Source organism: Camellia sinensis, chromosome 11 (assembly GCF_055761805.1).
Source record: "Camellia sinensis isolate YWXY chromosome 11, ASM5576180v1, whole genome shotgun sequence".
Lineage (NCBI taxonomy): Eukaryota > Viridiplantae > Streptophyta > Magnoliopsida > Ericales > Theaceae > Camellia > Camellia sinensis.
This window is the reverse complement of record NC_138971.1, coordinates 121,788,710-121,811,697: the sequence shown is the minus strand read 5'-3', so window position 1 is coordinate 121,811,697 and position 22,988 is coordinate 121,788,710. Positions and strand designations below refer to the sequence as shown.

The 22,988-nt window shown below is 34.3% G+C and overlaps 1 protein-coding gene across 1 annotated transcript; it reads right to left on the bottom strand.

Annotated features, from left to right (window-relative positions):
- Positions 1–249: 249 nt before the first annotated feature.
- On the bottom strand, positions 250–22,698 carry LOC114310984 (Phox (PX) domain-containing protein). Its single transcript, XM_028257074.2, has 10 exons — positions 21,793–22,698; positions 15,180–15,290; positions 10,383–10,481; positions 10,032–10,118; positions 9,505–9,613; positions 8,511–9,316; positions 8,224–8,388; positions 7,888–8,127; positions 7,283–7,501; positions 250–828 (listed from the first exon to the last, which is right to left on the bottom strand). Exons 1-10 carry the CDS (start codon positions 21,883–21,885, stop codon positions 580–582), a joined length of 2,178 nt encoding a protein of 725 aa, XP_028112875.2. The 5' UTR covers positions 21,886–22,698; the 3' UTR covers positions 250–579.
- Positions 22,699–22,988: the final 290 nt, after the last annotated feature.

The window sequence follows — 22,988 nt, the reverse complement described above, 5'->3', positions numbered from 1 at the left end:
AATTAAATAAAGATAATCTTTAAGCAAATAACAAAAACAAAAATGTAACCTACAATATAATTGCCAAAACAATTTAACCATCCAGCACAACATAACTTGTACAACATTCAATTGTGGGCTTTCTTCAAGCTCTTCCAGAAAAAAAAATAAAAAAGCATTTAACATTTGATCATTGTATGAACCAAAACTGAAACATTATAATTTAATTGACCTTACCAGAAAGGAATATACTGGAGTGCCCAAGCATAATTCAATAATCCCATGGACCTTCTAACAATGATGTATAACCAACCTGGTCACATATAATTTCTTAACAAAATACAATCCAATGGATCATACATGAGAATGTTATAAATAACATCTAATTTCATTGGTGGTACTCTCATTTTCCACTTCCCCTCGTTATTCAGCTCAATTGTACAAGGAAAATACAATGCGATTTGTGGGGCTGTCTACCCTAAATTTAAATTTTGTATGTGCTTAGGGAGAAGAAACTATTTTTGAGTCGAAAATGTTAAACCTTGATTTGAGGGGTGCCTCTATATCACAAAATTTACAATATTCATCATCCCCTCCTTTTCATCTCTCTACATTTGTATTTTGTACATTTTTTGCTGACGGACCATCTTCGTCATCATCTTTCTCAGTTGAGATGTTCATTTTGAGAGAATAGCGGAGTACAGAGTTGACCTGTTTTCTCAATTTAGCATTATCAATAAAGATATCGTTCAGTATATTCCTCAACTCATCATCTACCGCCCTCGTCTCGTCATCAATCTTGTGATCATCATCTGAAAATTTGAAGTCATTTTGAGCTGAAAGTTGCACCTGATAAATTTTGGAAACAAGGTGTAAAACAAGTAAGACTAAGAAAAAAAAATTTGAGACGTGAATATGCACGAGAAAAAAATATTTAATAAGAAGCATATAGAACATACTACATCAAAACAAATTAAACATATACTTGTGGCTTACTACACAATGAGTTAAAACAGCTAAACACATCTGAAGATTATATATAAAAAGTGATGTGTAGTTGAAAATTGCTAGGACTTGTTTTATGAATCATTATATAAATTGAATACAATGTGTTAAAACAACTAATCACATCTAAGGATTGTATATAAAGTGATTATTCATGATATAAAGTGAATCCTACTCTTCATGGTTCACTATTTTGGAAAAAATAATTCATGATTCGATTTGACAACAATGGTTGTGAAAGACATCAAAAAACAGGCATAAGTTTTTGGATTGATGATGGTGGGAGGAAAACATACTGCGGTGTTCATAAGGAGCAAAAATGGAAGAAATGTAAGAGTGTGTCGGGGAGAAAATGAAAGGTCTGGACAACATTCCCCCGGATGGACTTTGAGGAGGCCTTTTCAAATCTGATAAAAAAAAAAAAAAAAAGCGGAAGTAGCAAAGATTTGGAAAGGGGGTTGGTTAGATTTGGAGCTGGAATGGTGGTAGGCAGTGGATGCTTTGTTGTTTGCCTTGTGCATGTTTTTGAGGTTTTGTTTTCTTCTTTTTCTTTCTCCTTTCCTTCCCTTGTACAAAGGTTTCCCTTGGTACTCTCCCTAGTACAATCTTATTTACTTAAAATAAAATATAAAAAATTGTGCTTCACTATTAGTTATATAATTCTCACACTAGATACAAATAACAAAAAGTTTAAAATTGCTTTTCAATATCTTGCTATACATATATATATATATACAAATACTATACATATTAGGGCCAAAAAGCCATTTCTGCATCCTTGATATGATAACTATTTCTCTCGCTTAATTTTAAAAATTCTGCATAATCATTTGTCAACTCTTCTAAGGTCCCTCTTGCACTGGTGACAGTGAAACACTGGAATGATAGAAGCAAGGAAGAAAACTTCAAGGGAATTTACCTAACATTTATTGGTGGGATAAATCGCTACTTTAGAAACTTTGAAAATGTGAATTTCATTGCATAGTCCATGAAACAAGCATTAAGCAAGAAAGAAAATTCAGTTTAAGAAAGCTGTTTTGCACCCACTTCAAGTGGTTACAGCCTCCTCGAAATCTTTACAACTTCAACATTTCAAAGGATCAACAAGAAGATGAGAGAGAATTACAATGATTCACCTCACAAAGACCAATAATAGAACAGCTGAAAGCATGAAAAGGTCTAAGTTAAGGGTAGTATTGTATGATTCACGATATTGATCTTACGATTCGATACTTTTTAGAGGTAAATCAATACTATCATCAATATTTATCTTATATTAAAAGTATCTTACGATACACATACGATACATAATGCGACATATGATATGTGACACATGATGTGAAGTATTGTCAGTATCTTACGATTCAAGGTACACATCTTACAATTTGATATTTTTAAAGGCAAATTGATAGTATCATCAATATGTATCATAAGCTATGTTACATGGACTCAGGTACAGGTGTCGGGTGCGGATATGTATTTAGAGATTGGACTCATCAAACCATAAAATTTAAGAGTAGGTGGACTCAGCAAGAAAATGTCATGTTTTTATATTTTTAATCTAGTAGGTTTCTGCATGTAGTATCCTTGATGGGGCCGGGCCTACTCATCTTACAAGATTTACTAAACCATCAAGTTTACTCGACTTCCAAGCTAGAGTTATATATGGTAATGTATTGGATTTGTCCAAAGTACACGTGAAACAATCTCGACAATTTGTTAATTATATGTGACACATCTTTTCCTAGGTTCCAGTGACCAAATAGCTACGGTGCAATCACTTTCTCTATTGTAACAATCTTGACAATTTATTAATTATATCTGACACATCTTCTCCTGGGTTCCATGGACCAAATAGCTACGGTGCAATCACCTTCTCTATTGTAGATTAAGGAGTGTGACTCTTCTTGATCTAGAGAGGTGCAACTCAAACTTAAACCTGATGCAGAGTATAAGAAGCTCAAAGAAGGCTAAATTTAAAGAAACGATGACATTTAGACATTGGCATGATTTCATAGAGTAAGTGACATAATTCTTTTATAATTAAGTTTCTAGTACCATTATAGTCTTATGTTATAATTATATTTATGTTTTCTAGGATTTTAATCTTAGGGGTATTTTGGTAATTTTATATTTGCTGACATGGGATGTAGGGGTCGTCTATGGGTTGTCTTATGGGTCAAGTTATTTAATTAATTTTATTTATATTTCTTAGTTGGTCTAAAATTAATTTAAGAAGTCAAAGATATTTTAATAGTTTCCTTTTTTTGTTCTAGTTGGTTTAGAAAGTCTCCTAGTTCTATAAAACCATTTAATGCTTATAATTTAGAAAAATGATTCGCAGCTCGAAAATCTTTCAACTCGAATGGCCCGACTGCCCAAAACGACGTCGTTTTGGGCAGTGTTTTTTATTTATTTTACCGATTAGATCTCTGAAAACAGAGGAAGAGAGAGAGAGGAAGAGAAAAAGAAAGAGAGAGAAGAGAGAAAGCTCCACCAGAGACTGAGTTTCTTCTTCTTCTTCTTTTTTCAGGGTATGAAATCGATCGATTTCATCGAAATCGGTGGATATGGATTTCACAAAATCGATGGATGTTGATGATGATGATGTTGTTGATGATGATGAGGATGATGATGTTGTTGATGATGATGTTGTGATGATGATGTTGATGAAGATGTTGCTGTTGATGATGATGTTGTGTTTGATGATGATGTTGATGATGATGATGTGTTGATGAAGATGATGTTGATGAAGATGAACACCTAGCTTCCTCTTCTCTGTGTTCTTCATCTTCAACGAGAAAAGAGACAAAAAAAAAAAAAAGAAATCCAAAACGACGTCGTTTTGGACTCTCGGGCAATTCTAGCCGTCTTGTTTTCGAGCTATCAATCGGAACTGTATAATTTAATAGTGTTGATATTTTATAGGGGGAAAAGGGAAAAAAAACAAAACAAAAGAAGAAAAGAAGATAGGTTACAGGCATCGTACCTAGATTCTATAGGCATCGCACCTAGGGTTAGGGTTGCATCACACAAACCCAAAAGATGCTTCAAAACTCGCAAAATTCTTTAAAATATAAACTCTTTAAGTTTAAAATCTTAGAAAACATTTTATAATTATATTTATGTTTTCTAAGATTTTAAACTTAAAGAGTTTATATTTTAAAGAATTTTGCGAGTTTTGAAGCATCTTTTGGGTTTGTGTGATGCAACCCAAACCTTAGGTGTGAGGCCAATGGAATCTAGGTGCGATGCCTAGGCCTATCTTCTTCTCTTCTTTATCCTTTTTTTTCTGTTTTAGTTTACTGTTCACAGCCTCATAACAGCCCCTAAACAGCGCTAAAATCCCATCTTTTCATGCTTAAACTCTTACCTATTTATTACCCTAAACAAATCCTACCTGCCCCTATACTTTTATTGCAATTTCAGCCATAAAGTCCAATTAAATCAGCCCCAAAAGCCCACGGTTGTGGCTGTCCCTAATTGTCCTGCATCAAAACCTCTTTCCTCTATTCTTTGCTTTTCTATCATCGTTCATTATCTATTTGTTTTCACTTTTCCAACATTAATTGATTGAATTCTTTTGAGGTTGGTTGAACTTTTTCACAGTGAGCCAAAATTACTTTACTTCCAGTTCTGTTGAAATTTGTTTGCACAGATTACTGCCAAGGATTCATAGTAGACCTAAGATTTTAACAGAAGCAAAATCAACAGACTTCAAAGGGATTTTCTTTTCTGGATGCAAGAAATACAATATCCCTATATCTTAACAAAATGCAAATGATCAATGTTCGTTAAATATGAGTGCCTACTATTAGATGAGTGAGAACCATTTCCTGGGTTAAGCATTATGACAACTAAGCAAATGACAGCAGAACTTTTTCCCAAGAATATATATCACGTAGCCACCTGGGAAACAGTTGCCATTTTCATTGTCCACGAAGTAAATGTATCAATCCCATATCAATTATACTTTAATTAGAGTAGCAAGTAAAAACAAAAGGAAAAAAAAAAAAAAGAAAAAAAAAACACATGAAATATATACCATACCAGATTTAAAGTAAAGAAAATCTATATAAACGGTTTCCTTTTGGCGCAACTCCAATTATCTCAATTTAAGATGAGAAGCTATTGCTAGGTCCATAAGATACCACACCTTTTGGTGCTCTACAATTCACCTCCAAACAATGAGTTGGCAGTTCGATTCTTTAAATTTTCTCTTCATGGCAAACTCATAGGTGGATTCAGAGCAACGGGTCAAGTTACTATACAGGCTATTGGACTTCTTACTTGAGTAGGAAGATTTCGGTTTCCTCATTCTTTCTTATTAGATTGTTAACCACCAACTCATCTAAAACTTAAAAGCTTAAGTTGTTAGAGAGGAGCAACTTTATTATATTATGTACTCAACACACCCCCTCACATGTGGCCGGCTCTCCACCATAAGCGGGCCAAACGCGTGCAAGTATTTTTTGATTATTGGGTAGGCGATGAGTTTCGAACATAGGATCTATTGTCTACTTTGATACCATATTAGATTGCTAACCATCAACTCATCTAAAATCTTAACCTGCTAGAGAGAGGGGCAACTTCACTATTTATATTATATTCTCAACATTTCTCTTCAATAAGAATAGGGATTTGAAAGCATTAAGCCTTTTACAGTTACTAACATGTTTAGACAGGCACATGCATACACATTAACTTTCCTTATTATAGTTCATATATGGTAACTTTGGTGGTTGAACAGTTCATGCTTTTTGCTTACGATTGTAGGCATTCTGTACTTGGTAAATAGCCAAGCACCAAGTGGAATTCTAAAGTAATGCACTTCGGTTATCCTAGACTCCTTGGCGACCCTGTCCAAGTTCATAAAAATGTGAAGAACCTTTGAGATGCAGGATCTTACCACCTATATGGTTTCCCCAAAGCTCATGCTATTTGAAGATTCTTTTCTTTGTTCTGCAGGGGAAGGATGCCTCAAAGCCCAACAGAAAGAAATAAGAACCAACATGTGACTTCGTTGTTAAGATTAAATGAGTGTAGCTGAAGTGAGAATGTTGAGATGGATGAATGATGTTAAGAAGAAAAGACAGACAGACATTATGAAAATGTTACAAGTGGCACCAATTGCAGACAACTCAGGAGAAACTGTTTGAGATGGCATGAATTGTGCATCATAGACCAATTAATGCGCCTATAAGGAGTGATTTAGTCTTCATAGAGAGTGGTAAAAGAAATAGAAAAAGGCAATGTTTTGAATGCGCCTATGCAAAGGCTTAGGTGAGAAGCAAGGCGAGGCTCTCAAAGTGGTGGGGTTTTTTTCCCTTTTATTATTTGGTCTCAACCATCCATTTTTTGAGTTGCAATAAACACATGATGTAGTACGTATGCACACAAAATTGAAGCATATAACTAGTTACTAATCCAAAAAAAAAAAAAAATCAAAGTTTGACTATGTGTTGCATCTTTTTCTTTTTACTTTTTAATTTTGATGCAAAGAACTTTTTCCTTCACTTTGGGTAAGCAACTTATATTGTGCCCACTACTGGGTATGAAACAATGGTGTTAATGAATTCTTTTGCTTTTTCATATTTCCAAGGGTTAAAATGTTAGTTTTTGTTGAATATTGGCATTTGGAATGATGGATTTTATTGCATGATTTATGTTTCTATGGATATTCAGTATTTCAAATGTTTAATGCAACATTGTTTTTGGAAGTATTGGGTTTTTGCATATGGTAAGTGTTTTTATTTTTATTTTTTATACTTAGGAATTCACCACGCTTCAATGAAGCTATCGCCATGCCTACCACACTTAGTCCTTAGGAGGCCTTGTCGCCTTAGTTCGCTTTTCACCTTAAATAACACTGGAGGAAGGCCAAGGAAACATGGGTTTAGGTGATAATGAAGAACATGACTGCCTTAAACTTAACTGAGGATATGACTTAAAATATAACTAACTGGAGAAAATTGATCCATGTTAGCTGACCCAAAGTCATTGGGACAAAGCCTTGTTGAGTTGAGTCATAGGGCTAGGTTGTTGTAATGTCCACAATCGAAAAAAGGCTTCCAAAGCAATGCGATCATGACACTGAATAAATAGAAAGATCCAAGGAAACAAGAAGAAATGAAACACTGGAGTTTCTCTTTGATATAAAGCTACCTAAAAGACAAAAACCAACTTCAAGATTTTTCTAACAAAAAGAGCATTGGATAGTGTCACATAAATGAGAAAATAAAATGCCAAAATCAAGGTGACAAACAGAAAATACAAGAGTGGAGGATGCAAAAGGTACCTCTGCAAGGAGGACGCCAATTTGGTTGTCAGATGTGACTAGGAGGTCCAAGGCATCTGATATTGATGAGGAATCCACAACTAATCTATCTCCATTTTCATCAAGGAAATTAATGCTGCACTCCTGAAGCCTGTTGCGAAGGACCTCACATTCATGAAGGAGCTTTTGCCTAGCAGTTTTTGCATGTTTCCCACACTCTTTCTCCAGTTGAAGAAGTCTCTGAAATTAAAACCGAATTTCAAGAACACAACATAAATTACCTTTTTATGAAGTTTAACCATGAAATGGAACTAAAAGAAGATGATCAAAAGTATATAAATGAAATTTTGATTCTCTACTGTGTTTGCCAAAGTGAATAATAGAAAAGTTCATAGAACAGAGACAATAATTAGTATAATATAATAGTCAATATTTTGAGTAACTACGCATAGGGCTTATCCTATTTTTCTGACTAGGTGTGGCCTTCCAAGATGCGTCCCTTCGTTTCATCGCGCCATAATTATAATTTTACAACCAACAAAGTAGCTGAATTTGCATTTACATTCCTTGACTTTCACATCCCTTAATTTATTGACACTTAGTAAAAGTTTAACTACATATAATACCTCAGCCTCAGATTTTTCCTTCTGTGATTGACTAAGCTCCTTCTTTAATTCTGCTTGAGAACTTCTGAGAGATTTAACCTCTTTGACAAGAACTTTAATATCTGCTTTTGATTTAACTTCTAGCTCTTCATGTCGTTTCAATAAATCGTCAAGCTGCATTTTGGTCACATCCAACTCTTGCAACAAACTTTTCTCCCGAGTGGCAGAAACATTTGTTGGTTCTGTATCTAACTTCTCATCCTAGAAACATTCGACATAGCAATCATCGAATCATCACTGCAACTGATTAAGGAGAAAACAATAATATGGAAGGCAAGCGAGTAAAAGATGCACAACCTGTTGTGACTTCAGTTTTAACTCCATTTCAAATGACTTCCGCCGAAGTTCCTCCATATCCCACTGCATTTGAGTGACTCTTTCCCTTTCAATCAAAATAGCTTGCTGAAGGTTTTCTTTACTTTTCTGTTTAGTGGTTTCAAGTTCCACCTCCAAATCCTTGACCTGCAGTGATGAAATCATCATGAACATCATTATGATCATTGGAATCTCTCAGAACAACATTGAATTAATCTGAAATGACAGTTAAAATAAGGGTGAGCAACGTTGATGTACTCCTGCTGTACCTTTGTTGCAAGATAATCTTTCACCGTTATTTCTTGATTTAATCTCGATATAAGATCCTCCATGTCTGTTTTAGCGGTGATCAGTCTACGCTGCATGGTCATAAGAACCCTGTTCATTTTGTAGCGTTGATCCACTGGAAGAACTAATTGTACATCACTTGACTGAAAGTCTGTGTTGCCAAGACCTTCCATGGTTCTTGAAATCTCAGGACCTCCAAGATGGTCAAGGGGACCCTCCACAAATGAATTTTTAAACCCTGAATTTGAGAATTCACCACCTCTTAAAGAATTTATGTCGCTTCCAACACTTTCATTGGAGAGCTTTCGAGCATGACCAATTACCTTACCATGTTCTGGTTCAGAGAAATGTTCAATCCAATTGTCAGCATGATAAGCAGCTTTAGAAGCATTTCCATTATCTAAATTATTCCCTACGACATTGTTAATCTCTCTGGCATGCAATGTATGCCTAGGTAAACCTTCGAGCTGTTCCAAAATAGCCTGTCCCATAAATAAGCCTTCGTCAATGTTGGACATACCATACTTCACAAGCTTTTCTATGGGACTAGTCAAATCTTCATCCAATGACAAATCCTCTGTACCGCCTTCAGAACTGTTATCCCTTCCTAGGCTTGGTGTTCCAATTTCAGATGTTTCATAAGGAGTATCACTACCATTCTCTGATGTGAGTGATGTACTACCAGCAATGACAGAGAGGCTTGAATTAGGATGAACGTGAAGTGGAGAAGCTGTGCTATTTGCTGAAGCATTTGTTTCTGAAGTGCTTTGGTTTTCATCTTGGAATGCTGAAAAGAATAGTAATGCAGAACCAAATGTCAAAACTGAGATAATGCCCAGAAAAAACAAAAAAAGAATATTAGAAGCAAAATTCAATATCTTCTAAATTAAATTCAATCAGAGTTACATATGTATTAAGTAAATGAAATGATTTTCAAAAGCAAACGTGGTTCAGTAGAGAACTAGAAACTCATACAAGTTCTTGCAGCAACTTCTAGTTCAAGGAACGATGCCACCGCGACACTTCTTGACAAATCAATGTCAGATAGTAACCTCGTCATCCACTCCTCCAGAGAGCTCCGTCGCTGCAACAAATTCAAGCTTTTTGAGAATCTTAATCATTGACATAAAACTGCAACTGTAGCATTTCAGTTTACCAGACAAGGTTCACTCACTGCGATAAAAATAAATAAAATTAACCTCATTAAAAAGATATATATATTGCACAAGTGTATGGATTTAGACTTTCCATTCACTGGAAATCAGTTCAACTTAGAGTGAGACATGGAAACCTTACACTAATGATTTACACAAAATAAAAGCATATTCTTCAAACTACACTGGACTGAAAAATTCAGAACTACAAAGCAGGAAAAGAGGATGTTGTTGAAAGCAGGAATAAAGCTAGCAAAAAAGCCTCATTATTACTAGAAGAAGCCATCCTACAGGTCCATCAACACATACTATAATTATACTAGAAAACATAACGAGTATGCCAGCTACCTCTTCCAACAATGCCCTGCTTTTTATTCGCAAGAGTCCCTTGGGTGGAGCTGGCGGGAGATTCTTCTTAGGAAATGCCTTTTTAGACTGCACAAGCAAGTAATAAGTACACAACAATATCCTGAAGTCAATTTAATTATTTAAATGAAAAAAAAAAACCTTGTCCTTTTGAACAATTACCCATGAAAAGATACGTTGTTTAAATGTTCCCAAGTATTTTTGAATAGCAATCATATTAATACAGTATCACAGACTTGTTTTTTGAAAAAAATTTCAGCTGGGGACTGCTTTGGAGCAGACTCATGGGTACAATCCCCATTGACTACCCAAAAAAAAGCATCAAAGACTTACTACAGTATATAACTTTAGAAAATCATTATATCTTCTTAATAGTCCTCGTGTAGTTGTAATCCCTTCTGGTGATTGAATGCCAACCTGAACCCTGTAAAACTGTGCCTTAAGAATGTTAAAACAAAAGATACCCGAAGCTGTTAGACTATGTACAGGAAATACAGTCAGATTATAGACAGTAGCATTGAAAATTAACAAATACCAATTTTACCAAATATAGTTATATAGTCATCGATTTAGCCATATTTAGGAGAAGAAAAATATTACCATTCAGCTAAGTGCATTACCCAAATTATTGTATAGTAACCTTTGCTTTGAACTAAACGTATTTCAAGTAAGAGAAAGGCATAACTAGCGAAGTGATTGAACAGCAATATAGAGCTTCCTACCCAAGTATTTTCCTTGGCTTCATTTGGCTTCACATGAAATACATAACTAGGTGTTGACACTAGAATGCCCCCAAAAGCAACATCTAAAATCACTTTTTTAAAATCAGTAACCTTTGCTTTGGACTAAACGTACTTCAAGTAAGATAAACGCATAACTAGCGAAGTGATTGAACAACGACATAGAGCTTCCTACCCAAGTATTTTCCTTGGCTTCATTTGGCTTCACATGAAATACATAGCTAGGCGTTGACACTAAGAATGCCCCCAAAAGCAACTTCTAAAATCACTTCTTTTAAATCAGTAGCCTTTGCTTTGGACTAAACGCATTTCAAGTAAGAGAAAGGCATAACTAGTGAAGTGATTGAACAGAGACATAGAGCTTCCTACCCAAGTATTTTCCTTCGCTTCATTTGGCTTCCCATGAAATACATGGGTTGTGTTGACACTAAGAATGCCCCCAAAAGCAACATCTAAAATCACTTTTTTTAAATCAGTATAAAGAAATATTATTGAAAGTGGCACCAAGGGGAAGGCACCCATGTATACAAAAGAAACATGTATCACCTCTACATCAAAAACCTATTCAAAGGTCTCAACAAAATCCAACAAATGGTTCAAGGATGGATTCACCATCCCCAAAAACCAACTTTACAAAAAGGACAATAATCTACTCTTGATTCTCAAAATATGCTCTTCCTTTTCAACAAAAAATCTTTGTTTGCCCCAAACATCATTCCTTCCTCCTCCTCCCCACCCGAGCTCCTCCTTAGGTGTAAAGAAGCTCCCCGACCTTCCAAGGGAATACTCAGTCAACTCCAATCATAAGAAGTAGCAAAGGCCAAAGCTCCCATCCCAGCTCACAATGGATAAGAAGATAGCTTACTGTTTCCTCCCATACTTGCACAAAGCAACAGCAATTAACATGCATTTACCTCCTCCAAATCAAATTATCAATAGTAAGGATCTTGCAAAGTGTTGCACACCAAACAAAAAAGGACACCATAGATGGGGCTTTGTGCCCCACACCCCTTTCCGAGGAAAGCAAGACTCCCTATAAGTCTATGACCCACAAGGACCTCATAAAAAGACTTCACATGAAACTAGCCGGAAGTGGATCACGCCCATCACCAACACGAGTGGTATACAAGCGCCCAAGGAGATCCATCAACTCCTCCATCTCCCAATCATTAAGCTCTCTCTAAAGGGCAATGTCCCAAAAAAGATTCCACCATCCATTTTAAGAGAGTCACTCACAACTACCTCCCTATTAAGAGCAACGTGAGCCAAGGCATTCAACATGTCAATTAGAAAAGCAAAAAATCCATTCAACGTAACCTTCTTAACTTCTTAAGACAATTTTGATGCCTTTTAAACCAATAAATTGAACCATCTCTTTAGCAATTGTTGAAGAGTCTTGTACTGCCAAAATCCACAATAATGTAGCTTGGGGTTGCTATGAGTATATTTGAAACCCAAAACACTTGGACCAAGGCCGAAAAACTTACAAAATTGATTTTTTGTCACAAATCTGCAAACTCCGGCATAAGGGCTCAATACCACAGAGTCTTGGGTTCAAACTGAGCCCTAGGACCAAAAAAAACTACTTCAAGATTTACCAAATCAAAAACTCTCATTCATCAGCAAATTCCCTAAATCCTCTATCATAGAGGATAGATATATATTATAGATTACTGGGCCTGTTAGTTAAGTTACTTCAGTCCTAAGTAACACTAATTAGGCAATAACTCCGCTTAAATAGAATCCATGACTACTAAAATTAAATGATCCTGTAAACCAGACTTGGTCATCCACTTATCAAAATTACCATCTACGCCTAATATATTAAAGAACAGGCAGCAGTCCTCATTCTAGATGCTTCAATGCCAACCGTTGAACTACAGTAGCACCCTCAGATACTGATGATATCAGTTGCATTTGGTCATCCATGAAGACTCCAAACCTCCAAAAAGGTTTTAAAAGTTACCACTCCAGCATTATTTTTACCTCGTTTGCATTGGCCCTTTCCCTGAGAACGGAATAAAGCTAAAGAGTACAGAACATGGACACTTTAAGAAGTGCTTTCTATATTTACACTTACCAGTATAAGGATGTTCCTATTAGTAATCATGTCATATCAATCCAAGTACAAAGCAATCCAGTAAGGCATTTCATAAAATTATAAAATCAACCTTAACTTGGAAAGTTCAGCACCTCCAACCTAACTTTTTTAATATTCTCCATAGCTATGTCACATTGGCATGGTCCCACATATTTTTCTCTCTACCAAGTTTCTACTCTACAAAGGTACGAACAACTATTTTGGGATTTCACAGGCTTGCTCAGCCCCAGCCCTTAACTCACACTTTAGGCAGAGTTTGGCAATTGATTAACCTAGCGTTCTTTTTACTTGTATTCTTCTCGTAATTAACTGCATCTGCCATATGCAAGTGCTTCTCCAAAAACTATTGATACATTTGAGTCCGTGCCATTTAACTCAGAGCTAACACATAAAATCGTCCCCATAATTTGAAAGAGGGTCTTTCCTCCCTCAAAAAGCAATTTCTAGCAAAACACTCTTCCTTTACATGATGGCATGATGCCAGTTTGGCGCTAATAGAAAACTTCATATAGGCTAGCATAAAATAAATATCAGAGTGCTCTCTTCAATCACCAAAGGTCATTCAAAGTTCACGGCAGCTTAGGGTGTAGGGTTTGGTTTTTATTTTTACAATTTTTCCTTTGATGATTTATTGAATAGCATTAAAAGGGAATGCCACCTGTATATGTCCCCACAAGTATATCAAAGCAAAAACCCATAGGGAAACCATACATTCTCTACAAAATCTAAAAAACACTCAACTGTCGGACTGAGTACCCCCAATACCCACCTAAATGGGACAACAACAATGTTTATGCATATTGTGTTAGGAGTAATAGCTGTCACAACAAAGAAGAAAGGTTAGGATGCCGAAAAATTAGAAGTAAGATTTTAGTGCTCAAATTTAATTATAGCAAAGAGAAGATCGAGGCTGATGGTGGGTTGATCACTGAGCACATCAGTCAAAGATATTATGACAGGAAGAAAATTCAGGAAAAAAAAGAGAGATTTAGGCATGACCAAAATTAAAAGCCCTTATGGAATCACACTCATTGTAAAGTATTGCATTACAAATTCCTAAAAAGCTTCAATCGCTACCTAAAGCTTCCATAAGCTATCCTCTATCATAGAAAACACAAAGCGACTATTGGTTGTCTCTGCAATGTAATTGACTAACACATAAAAAACCAAAACATTCAAACTATAAAACTTTGACCTGTCAAACCAAAAGCTCAGACAACTGTGCCATCTATCAGGACCTATATACAACTGTTACAGCCCAGACCCACAGATTTCCAAAAATAACACTCACTTGATGGAGCTCAATAAAAGTAAATTAAAGCCAAACTAGAAAGCATCAAACCCTAAGAAGAGAAGCAACAGTTAGGTCCAACTTAAATTGACAGAGCAAAGTCCAAGCAAATCCAACATCATTAGAAGGCATGAGCCTTAAAAACATCTTGTCCAGCCCCCCTTCTCATCCCCCTCCCCTGGAAAAAATAAAGACAAGTATGTGTATATATGGTATACGTATGAAAACTTGAAGCTTCTGCTGTTAATCACCATCAACCTCAACATGGAGGACAAGCAAATATTCAAGGTGTAAAACCTTTCAATTTCGGTTAAACCTTAAACAACGTAGAAACAGAATTAAATTTTAGTCATCAGAAGAAGATTGAGAGAGAGAGAGGGGGGGGGGGGGGGGTTGAGAAAAGAAACGAAAAGAGGGAATTGTTGGAAATTTCCACTTAAACAATAAAAGATGAAAATACTCCATTACCCTAGAACAGCTACATGATGGAAACAACTGAAAAGATCCCCTTAGCCTATGAGAAAAAATATTGCCCCCTGCCCCCAAATCTTATCCCCATAATGTCATTGGTTTGCAAACAGAAGAATACACAACACTAAAAAATGGAGTGGAGCGTCAAACAAAACATAACTGAAATTTTTTCTTTCATTTGGAATTCCCCAATGAATAATCTAACGATAAATTGTGTTGCATTCATGGTTGAGGAATGAAATATCAGAACAAGGAATAAATAACTTTGATTTTGATGCCACTATAACAACAAAGTAGACAAAGAAAAAAATGGTAACATAGATATAATTATGTCTGTCCTGTTTGTTACTAATTGATGCCAAAAATTACTTAATTTGGAAAGAACAAAACTGGCAACTGAAAATCCAACAAAAATATGTAAAATAAAATACGTCATCGCTGCATCTTGGAAGTGTCCAAATGATAGTATAAAACAACATCTAACCCTTCATATAGATAAACATGGGAGAGTCATTCAATTTGAGTACCACAACAGGCTCTGAATCTCTTGTTTTCGGACGGACAACCCATGAAGGAATTGTGACACAGTAACTCCATCCCGTGCCAGAATCATGCGGCCAAACGGTGTCCCGCCCATTCTACAAAGAACATAAATCTTATGAATAAGAACTAACAACAAATAAGTGTAACTACAAGAAAGCACAATGATTAAACATTTATTAAGCAAAAAGTGGGATCACATCTATTTGCTCAGTCAATCAAACAACATTACTGAGAACCAAAGATCTGCACTCGGGCACAATAGAGTGATATAAAAGAGAAATGAGTCAGAGTATTAGTAGTCTAGGTACATTTTGAATGAAGAATTTGGATGGATGTAGACTGATGCCATAAATGAGAACTAGAAGAGAACCACATTGAAAAGTATTTGAAACAATCTAACATAGGACAAGACAAACACTCTAGATGAGCTGCATTCCAAGGTACACTCTTTAAGCTTAATTCTAGAAACATGCAGTGCAGAAATAAGTAAAGAATGATTCTCCATTTCTAGGTGAAATTAATTTAAAAATCATTTTTGTACTAATTGTGCGGAGCTACTATTATTGATAGTAAAAGTAAAACCAGTAATCAATTGCATAGACCACAGCTAGGCTTACTTCACCCAACAATTTCTTCCTCCTTTTTGATTCCATTTTGCCATGGGTTTACTAGGTAAATGACCAAACATGCTTTTATGACAATACTTTGATTTCTTGAACTAAAAAATGGGGAAATTACCATTCGGTGGTAATCATTAAAAATTATTACACATTAATGAAAAAATTTATAATCTTAATTATTAACATTTTTAATGTTTATCACTTTTTTGTAATTGCTTCTTCTAACCACCACTGGTAGGTTATTTCCCCAAAAAAAATTAGCCACCTTTTTAGTCAATATTGTTAAGAGTACTTAGATGAATACTATGACTCTTCCATCTATTTTCTTAATTTGGTTGACAGGTTATGATACTTTCCAAGAAAAGTAGACAGAAGAAAAAATTGAAAAAATGATATCACTACATTATATATTCAAAGATAACACCAAAATTAACCTTTTCTCAAATTTTGTCACTGAAAAAATATTTACCTAGATTTTTCCTATCCCAATAAATATTTTATGACACATATTTGTTTCTTTAATTGACAAATAAAATTTGTTGTTTTTCATTTTTTATTGTTTTTAGACAGAAACTCGACTGTTTGCTTCATGTAGAAACTCAACTCAACTTATGCAGAGCTATACCATATATCATGTTTCATGTATAGTAGTTTAGTAACTAACACTCAGGTGTGCCCATTTCACCTTGCATGGTATCAAATAGTTTGGCTTTACTTCAATCCAAAAAATGCCAAGTTCTAGCAATCCCACAAATGAAAATAGAAAAAGAATAATAAAGGAAACACATGATAAGGAAAATAACCACTATCTTTTACATGGAAAATTAGTTTCTTCAATTTCATGGACATGTTGCCCAGCTGCCACAATTGCTCATGAGCTTGCCAAGTCGAATTTGAACACCGGACTTGACTAAGTTCACTTGATTCTTGAAGATATAATCAACAGATAACTAAGATGACCAATTCCCATACCTTGGATCGATTCTTCATAGGAAGGGGACATTGGGGTTTAGGTGGCCTACAATCTAATAGCTAGATAGATGAAATGGAAATATACCTAATGAGCGTTGTGTAATAAGATTCCACCTAAGCCAAAAGAAAAAATTTATAAAACTATAAGCCCAAGAATGTTGTATGATACAAAAAGATGGGCAGTAACAACACTACACATTTAAAAAAAAAAAGAAGTGAAACTAAAATTACAATGTTGAGACATCTGAGTCACCATAAAAAGATAGAAAAAGAACCAAATGACTAGTGGGAAAGTTAGAAAAGGTACCAAATGAAAATAACATGAGGAAAAGTCATTTGAGATGGTTTGGCCATATGCAATGTAGACTAACTATTACACAGCTAAAATGGAGGGATATTATCCAAGTGAAAGATGACAAAACGACAAGTAAAGCCACAAAGGGCTGAGTTAAGGCGAAGATAGGTGTTATGAATATGACTGACTTGGATTTGTCTAAAGATAACAGTTGGGCAAAATAGATCCATATAGCTGACACTAACTAATTAGGATTAAGACTTGCTAAGTCAAAAACCAATATTTTGGTTTAGCAATTCAACAATTAGGAGTATCAAACAACACTATGTAAGAAGGCACCATTATGTAGGGTGGTTTACTCAAATGGATGTTCTCACATTGTTATGTGACACTTACCAGTCATCAGGAGTAGCCACATGTCAACCAACATGTGCGACAGGTGAACCTCATACAGATGGGCATATGTACCTTTAAAGTTGCTAGTTAGGTTAAAAACCATTGGTTAAGCATGAGACTAAAGTGAACCATGCCTTAGCCCACAAAAAATGATATAGAGACTATCATGATATATGAGGCACTTGTTGGAAGCTCAATTGAGTGTATGACTATCGCATCTCCCATCTTATACCTAAGCTAGGAGTAACACCTAGGACAATTGACCAACTTGATGCTTGATTGCGGATGTTTATACCACATGGCACGCCTTCAAGTGTCGTGACCATTGGACTCCTAGGGTTATGTAGCTTGGCTACCACAGTAAAGAGTTTGCTAAGACAATCAAAAACTTAATCATTTGCCTTGGCGCCAAAATTTTCCTTTTCTAGACACGCTTCACTCCTCTCTTTTCTTCAATTTGCTATGCACTCCTCATAAATTTAATACCTTGGTGAACCTTCTCAAGAGAGAAAGAATCTTCGAAATCTTTCTTGATAATCTTCTAAATTTAATACCACACATTGTTATCAAATCATGATCAGTTTAATAAAATAATCAATTGGGAATTGTATCAAATTGTCAATTGTAAGATTCATTTTATTTAATATAATATATAATTTTATATATGTACATAATATCTAAAATGAAGTAAATATCAATATTACTAAATTATATATATATATATATTATGTATATATAATTATGTATATTAGTTTAACTAATTATTTCTTTTATATTTCTTGATAAATAGGCAAAAACAACGGCATTTAATGCATTATGTAAACAATAAAAAATTGAACCAAATCACAATGAATCGCAAATTCAATAGCACGATTCACTTAATTTTCTAATACAACAATACGCTTCAAATCATTTTGGTTGAAACTCGTATAACAACAATGGCCCACAACCAAAATTCATGATTCCAATCATAATCACCCTTAACTTCTTAAAATTTGTATCCCAACACCCAAGTTTGTAATCCCAATCCTTTTCAAAGCTTCATGGATTTAGTTCAATGCCCTCCACCCAACATAGTTGTTGTCCAGCATTTACAACAACCTCACTAATGGCACAGCCCGTAACTATTTGGAGGTCTATTATCCACTTTGGAAGCTTAGGGTGAAGCTTGTGGGTCCGTTAAATGTAATTGGTAGATTTCTATTTTTATTATTAGTATTAGTTAGCTAGGATTTAAATAAATTGCTCAGGATATTTCATTATGTTTCCAAATAATGTTAGGATCTAATTTCCTAATTAGGGTTTTGGTTTATAAATATTAGATTTTAGCCATTGCAATATACCATTTTAGTTTTAATAATTTTGATAGATTTAAATTATGGCCAATCTTGTGTTCTTCTCCCATCTCCCCTACATTATTCTATATCACTCACACTCCTAAAACATTCCAATCCTCAAAATCCAAAAAGTGCACAACCTTCTTAATTTTTAAAATGCAACCTATAATCTTTTCCACAATCCATGCCAACCAAATTATTTCTATTTTTATTATTAGCATTATTTAGCTAGGATTTAAACAAATAATTGCTTAGGATATTTGATTTTTTATTTTATTTATAATGCTTAGGATATTTGATTATGTTTCAAAATAATGGTAGGATCTAGTTTCCAAATTTAATTAGAGCTTTGGCCAACAAATATTAAATTTTTGGCATACTAATATTCAATTTCGATTATGATAATATTGAGTGATTTAGTATGTGGCTAAATTGTGTTCTTCTTCTCCCCTACATTATTGTACATCACACACACTCCTAAATAATTGCTCAAGATATTTCATTATGTTTCCAAATAATGCTAGGATCTAATTTCCTAATTAGGGTTAATCTAAAATTTTCCTAATTAGGGTTAATCTAAAATTTTCCTAATTAGGGTTTTGGTTCATAAATATTAAATTTTTGCCATTGTAATATTCAGTTTGGTTAAAATTAAGTGATTTAGGTTGTGGCCAATTTTGTGTTTTGCTCCCCTCTCCCCTACATTATTATACATCACTCACGTTCCTAAAACATGCCAATCCTCAAATGAGTAGGTAAGTATATGAGTTTAAACGGTTTATAGTTCTGTGCAATTATTCAAAAATTTTAAAACTCGCATAATTGGCGAAGTCAACAAGGATTCATATTGTTATGAAATCATTACTCTACTCTAAAAGAATATCTCTAAAAGACATTCTCTCCTGAACATTATTCCTTCACTCAAATATTTTATTGCCTCCCCTTACTGCATGCAGGGGTGAAAGGAAAAGCGTACCATGATCTTTGGAAAGCCTTATGTAGTCTATAGTGCACTGAACTTGCTCTTCTACATTATAACCAATATCATTTTCCCTGGCCCACCTTGGTCTTGGAGAAGTTTTTGCATGGTATATAGCAAAGACCTTACAACTAGCTTAATTTTATAACAGCTGACATTTCACCATTCATGTTTTGGTGTATATATTTTTTAAGGAAATCTTTGATATGTATTTTAAACTTGCATGTTGTGACATTGGGAGTTTGATAACTTTATACTTTAATGGACAAAGTTGTAGCTCAACATCCATCTAGTTATTGTAGCAAAACTCTTAAAACAATACTCCACTTTATAACTAGAACAAAAGGACCAAAGGAGTGAGATGAATTCAAAATGAATATAGCCCCTAAAACTCTCACATATGGTATTACATCTAGTGTTAGCATAATCCATCAAAAAAAACATTCTTAGGCCTCGTTTAGGAACAAACTATTTTAGTAACTTTTTTGGTTTTTTGACTAAAATATGAGGTAAAAAAAAAACTAGAATGTTTGGAATGACTTTTTTATTTTTTACGAAAAGATGTGCAAAAAGTAGAGAGAAAAGAAAATCTGACTTTTTGGTATAAGTTATAGGCTTTTTAGTTTTTTTAGTAACTTTTTAACTATTAGGCTAAAAAATGTGTATCCCAAACAAGGCCTTAGTAGAGATTTCTCTACATTTCTCTTCTTCTAACAAAATTTTGGGTTTGTGTTTTAAATATTTGTTATGGCCAAGGGGTTGTTCATTGCATTTTAATTAAGTATTATTGTAGGTTCAGAGGAATAGTCAAAGACATATTTACCATCATTGTACACTTGATATGAATTCAAACAACAATTTTTTTTATGGAAAGTTTTCCTATTGTATTCATAATTTCATGCACATATATACTAATGTTTGTTTTCATTTACTAATTATGATTTTGTGTAACACTTTTATTGAATTGTTCTTGGAATTCCCTAGGATGAAATCCCCGTAGAGGTGGAGCTAGAGTTCTTGAATTGGGGAATGGGGTCTTTAACTGAAATGAACTTAAATATGTCATGCATGGGTTTTTGAAAATTGTAGTAGTGTTAGTGTATTCATTACGAATTTTACACACACCAGATGTGATACTCGGGGAAGTAATTCATTGTTTATAACTCATGCAAAATTCACTCACAATGGCATCACAGAATAGAATGTGCAAATGTCATCTTCTAAAATTTGCCCATTTATTAGACAATTAGGTGTGTACCAAATTTTTTCTCTCCCAAACATATATTAATGTGTACTAATTGAGCGTTGTTTTTTTTTTAATATTAGATAATTATATGTGTTGGGTTACATAAACAACTCAAAAAATCTACAAATGGTCATTTCTTCTAAACATAGAATTATTATCAAAGTTCAAAATGAGGAGATTCAAATCTATTATCTTAGATGGATGCCTATGAAAATTTGAATTAAATCATTTAAAAATCACAAATTCTGGATTAGATTAATTTAAAATGGAGCAAATTATGAAACGAGGCAATTCGCACAAGCAAATGGGCCCTAAAAATAAATCAACCATTTAAGGAGATGCATCTGCCCTTCACTAAAAATCTAAGACTAAAAAGGAAAACACTTCCCTTAAGTACAGCCGTATGTTTTCAGCTTCACTTCAAATTCAAACTCAATACAATCCACTCGATGATTGAAGTACTTACACAAAATATGAAACTTGACAATTATACTATGAACTTTAAATAATACAAAACCGCAATCATCACCGTACAACACCTAGGTTAATTCACCAAGCCGATGGCATCTATCTACCAAGTCAAATTTCAAGATCATGCACAAACTGATCATCGTATCGACACAAATTGATTAATTAACAGCGAAGGCAGATACTAAAACTGATCAATGAACTCAATTTCGAATCTCATTGAATAACATACAAATGAAATTCAAATTCTAATTCAAGGAAAATCAGAAAAAACAAAGACTGACCCATTTCCGAGGCGGAGGGCTCCAATCCATGCCCAAAGGCAAGGGCGAAGTGCCATCGTGTCGATGCTTCGGAGGGCTCTGTCTCTGCATCATGTGATCGCTCTTCTTCTTCTCTTCTCTCTCTAAAAGTCAAGTCTTAGTCTCTAAGTTTCCTCTATGTTTGATTTGATTCTGGCTTTCTATCTGCAGAATCGGAGGAGGAGGAAAGCATTCTAGGGTTTTGGTGATCGGATCGGTCAGACCAAAGAAGACTCGGTGGGAAGAAGACGGGTGGAGTCCGTACAAGCTTCGTATATTGTCGCGTTGCCTAGTGTTAAAAGTTTAGCGCGGCGCACGATAAGATCAGGAAGAGCGGACGTGGTTAAATGGAACCCCCGGGTGTCACCTGCTTCGCTTCTCCCTCCGTATGTGTCTTGCTTTTAGAGAGAGAGAGAGAGAGAGAGAGAGAGAGAGTGAGAGAGAATGTAAAGTAAAAGTGGCAAACAACAATTCTGTCACCAAACCAAACTGCCCATTTTGGCATCCAAGAAAAAAAATTACATTTTTTGCGAATTTTTTTTGTCTTTGATATTTTTTTTTTTTAAATTATGTCAATTTTTTTTTTGATCCATCTTGTCGAGACAAATTTAAAAAATATATTTTTTATGTAAAATTCCAAAAAAAATCACTAAAGATGAAAATAAGCTCAAAAAAATTGCTTATTTTGATTTATTTTTGCCTTTTTTAAATGTTTTTTGGATTTTTTTTAAAAAATTACATAATTTTTCAATTCCTTTTGTCGAATTGAATCTGTAAACCTAAAATTTTTTTAACAAATTTTTAAAAAATGAAAATAAGCTAAAAAAAAGCTAAAAAAAGTCATTCTTTTGAAATTTTGCATATTGGTTACGGCAGGGATGGGTTGAGGAAAATTAAAGATTACTTTGACTCCTTTTGTGTAGTTCATGTCCTTTTTTAACTAAATTTTCTAGGTTTTATTAAGCATGCATTTGTTTATTATTATTTATTTTATAATCAACATGGTAAGAAAACTTAGATATTATCGAATGTGTTATTAATGTATTAGTTTAATATATGCTAATATTTTTATACTAGTAAAAAATCATGTGTGTTGCACCTGGTAGATGGATGTTATCGTAAGCCTATTGAATTAAAATTAAATTAAAATTAGATAGCAATTTATATTTTACATTTCA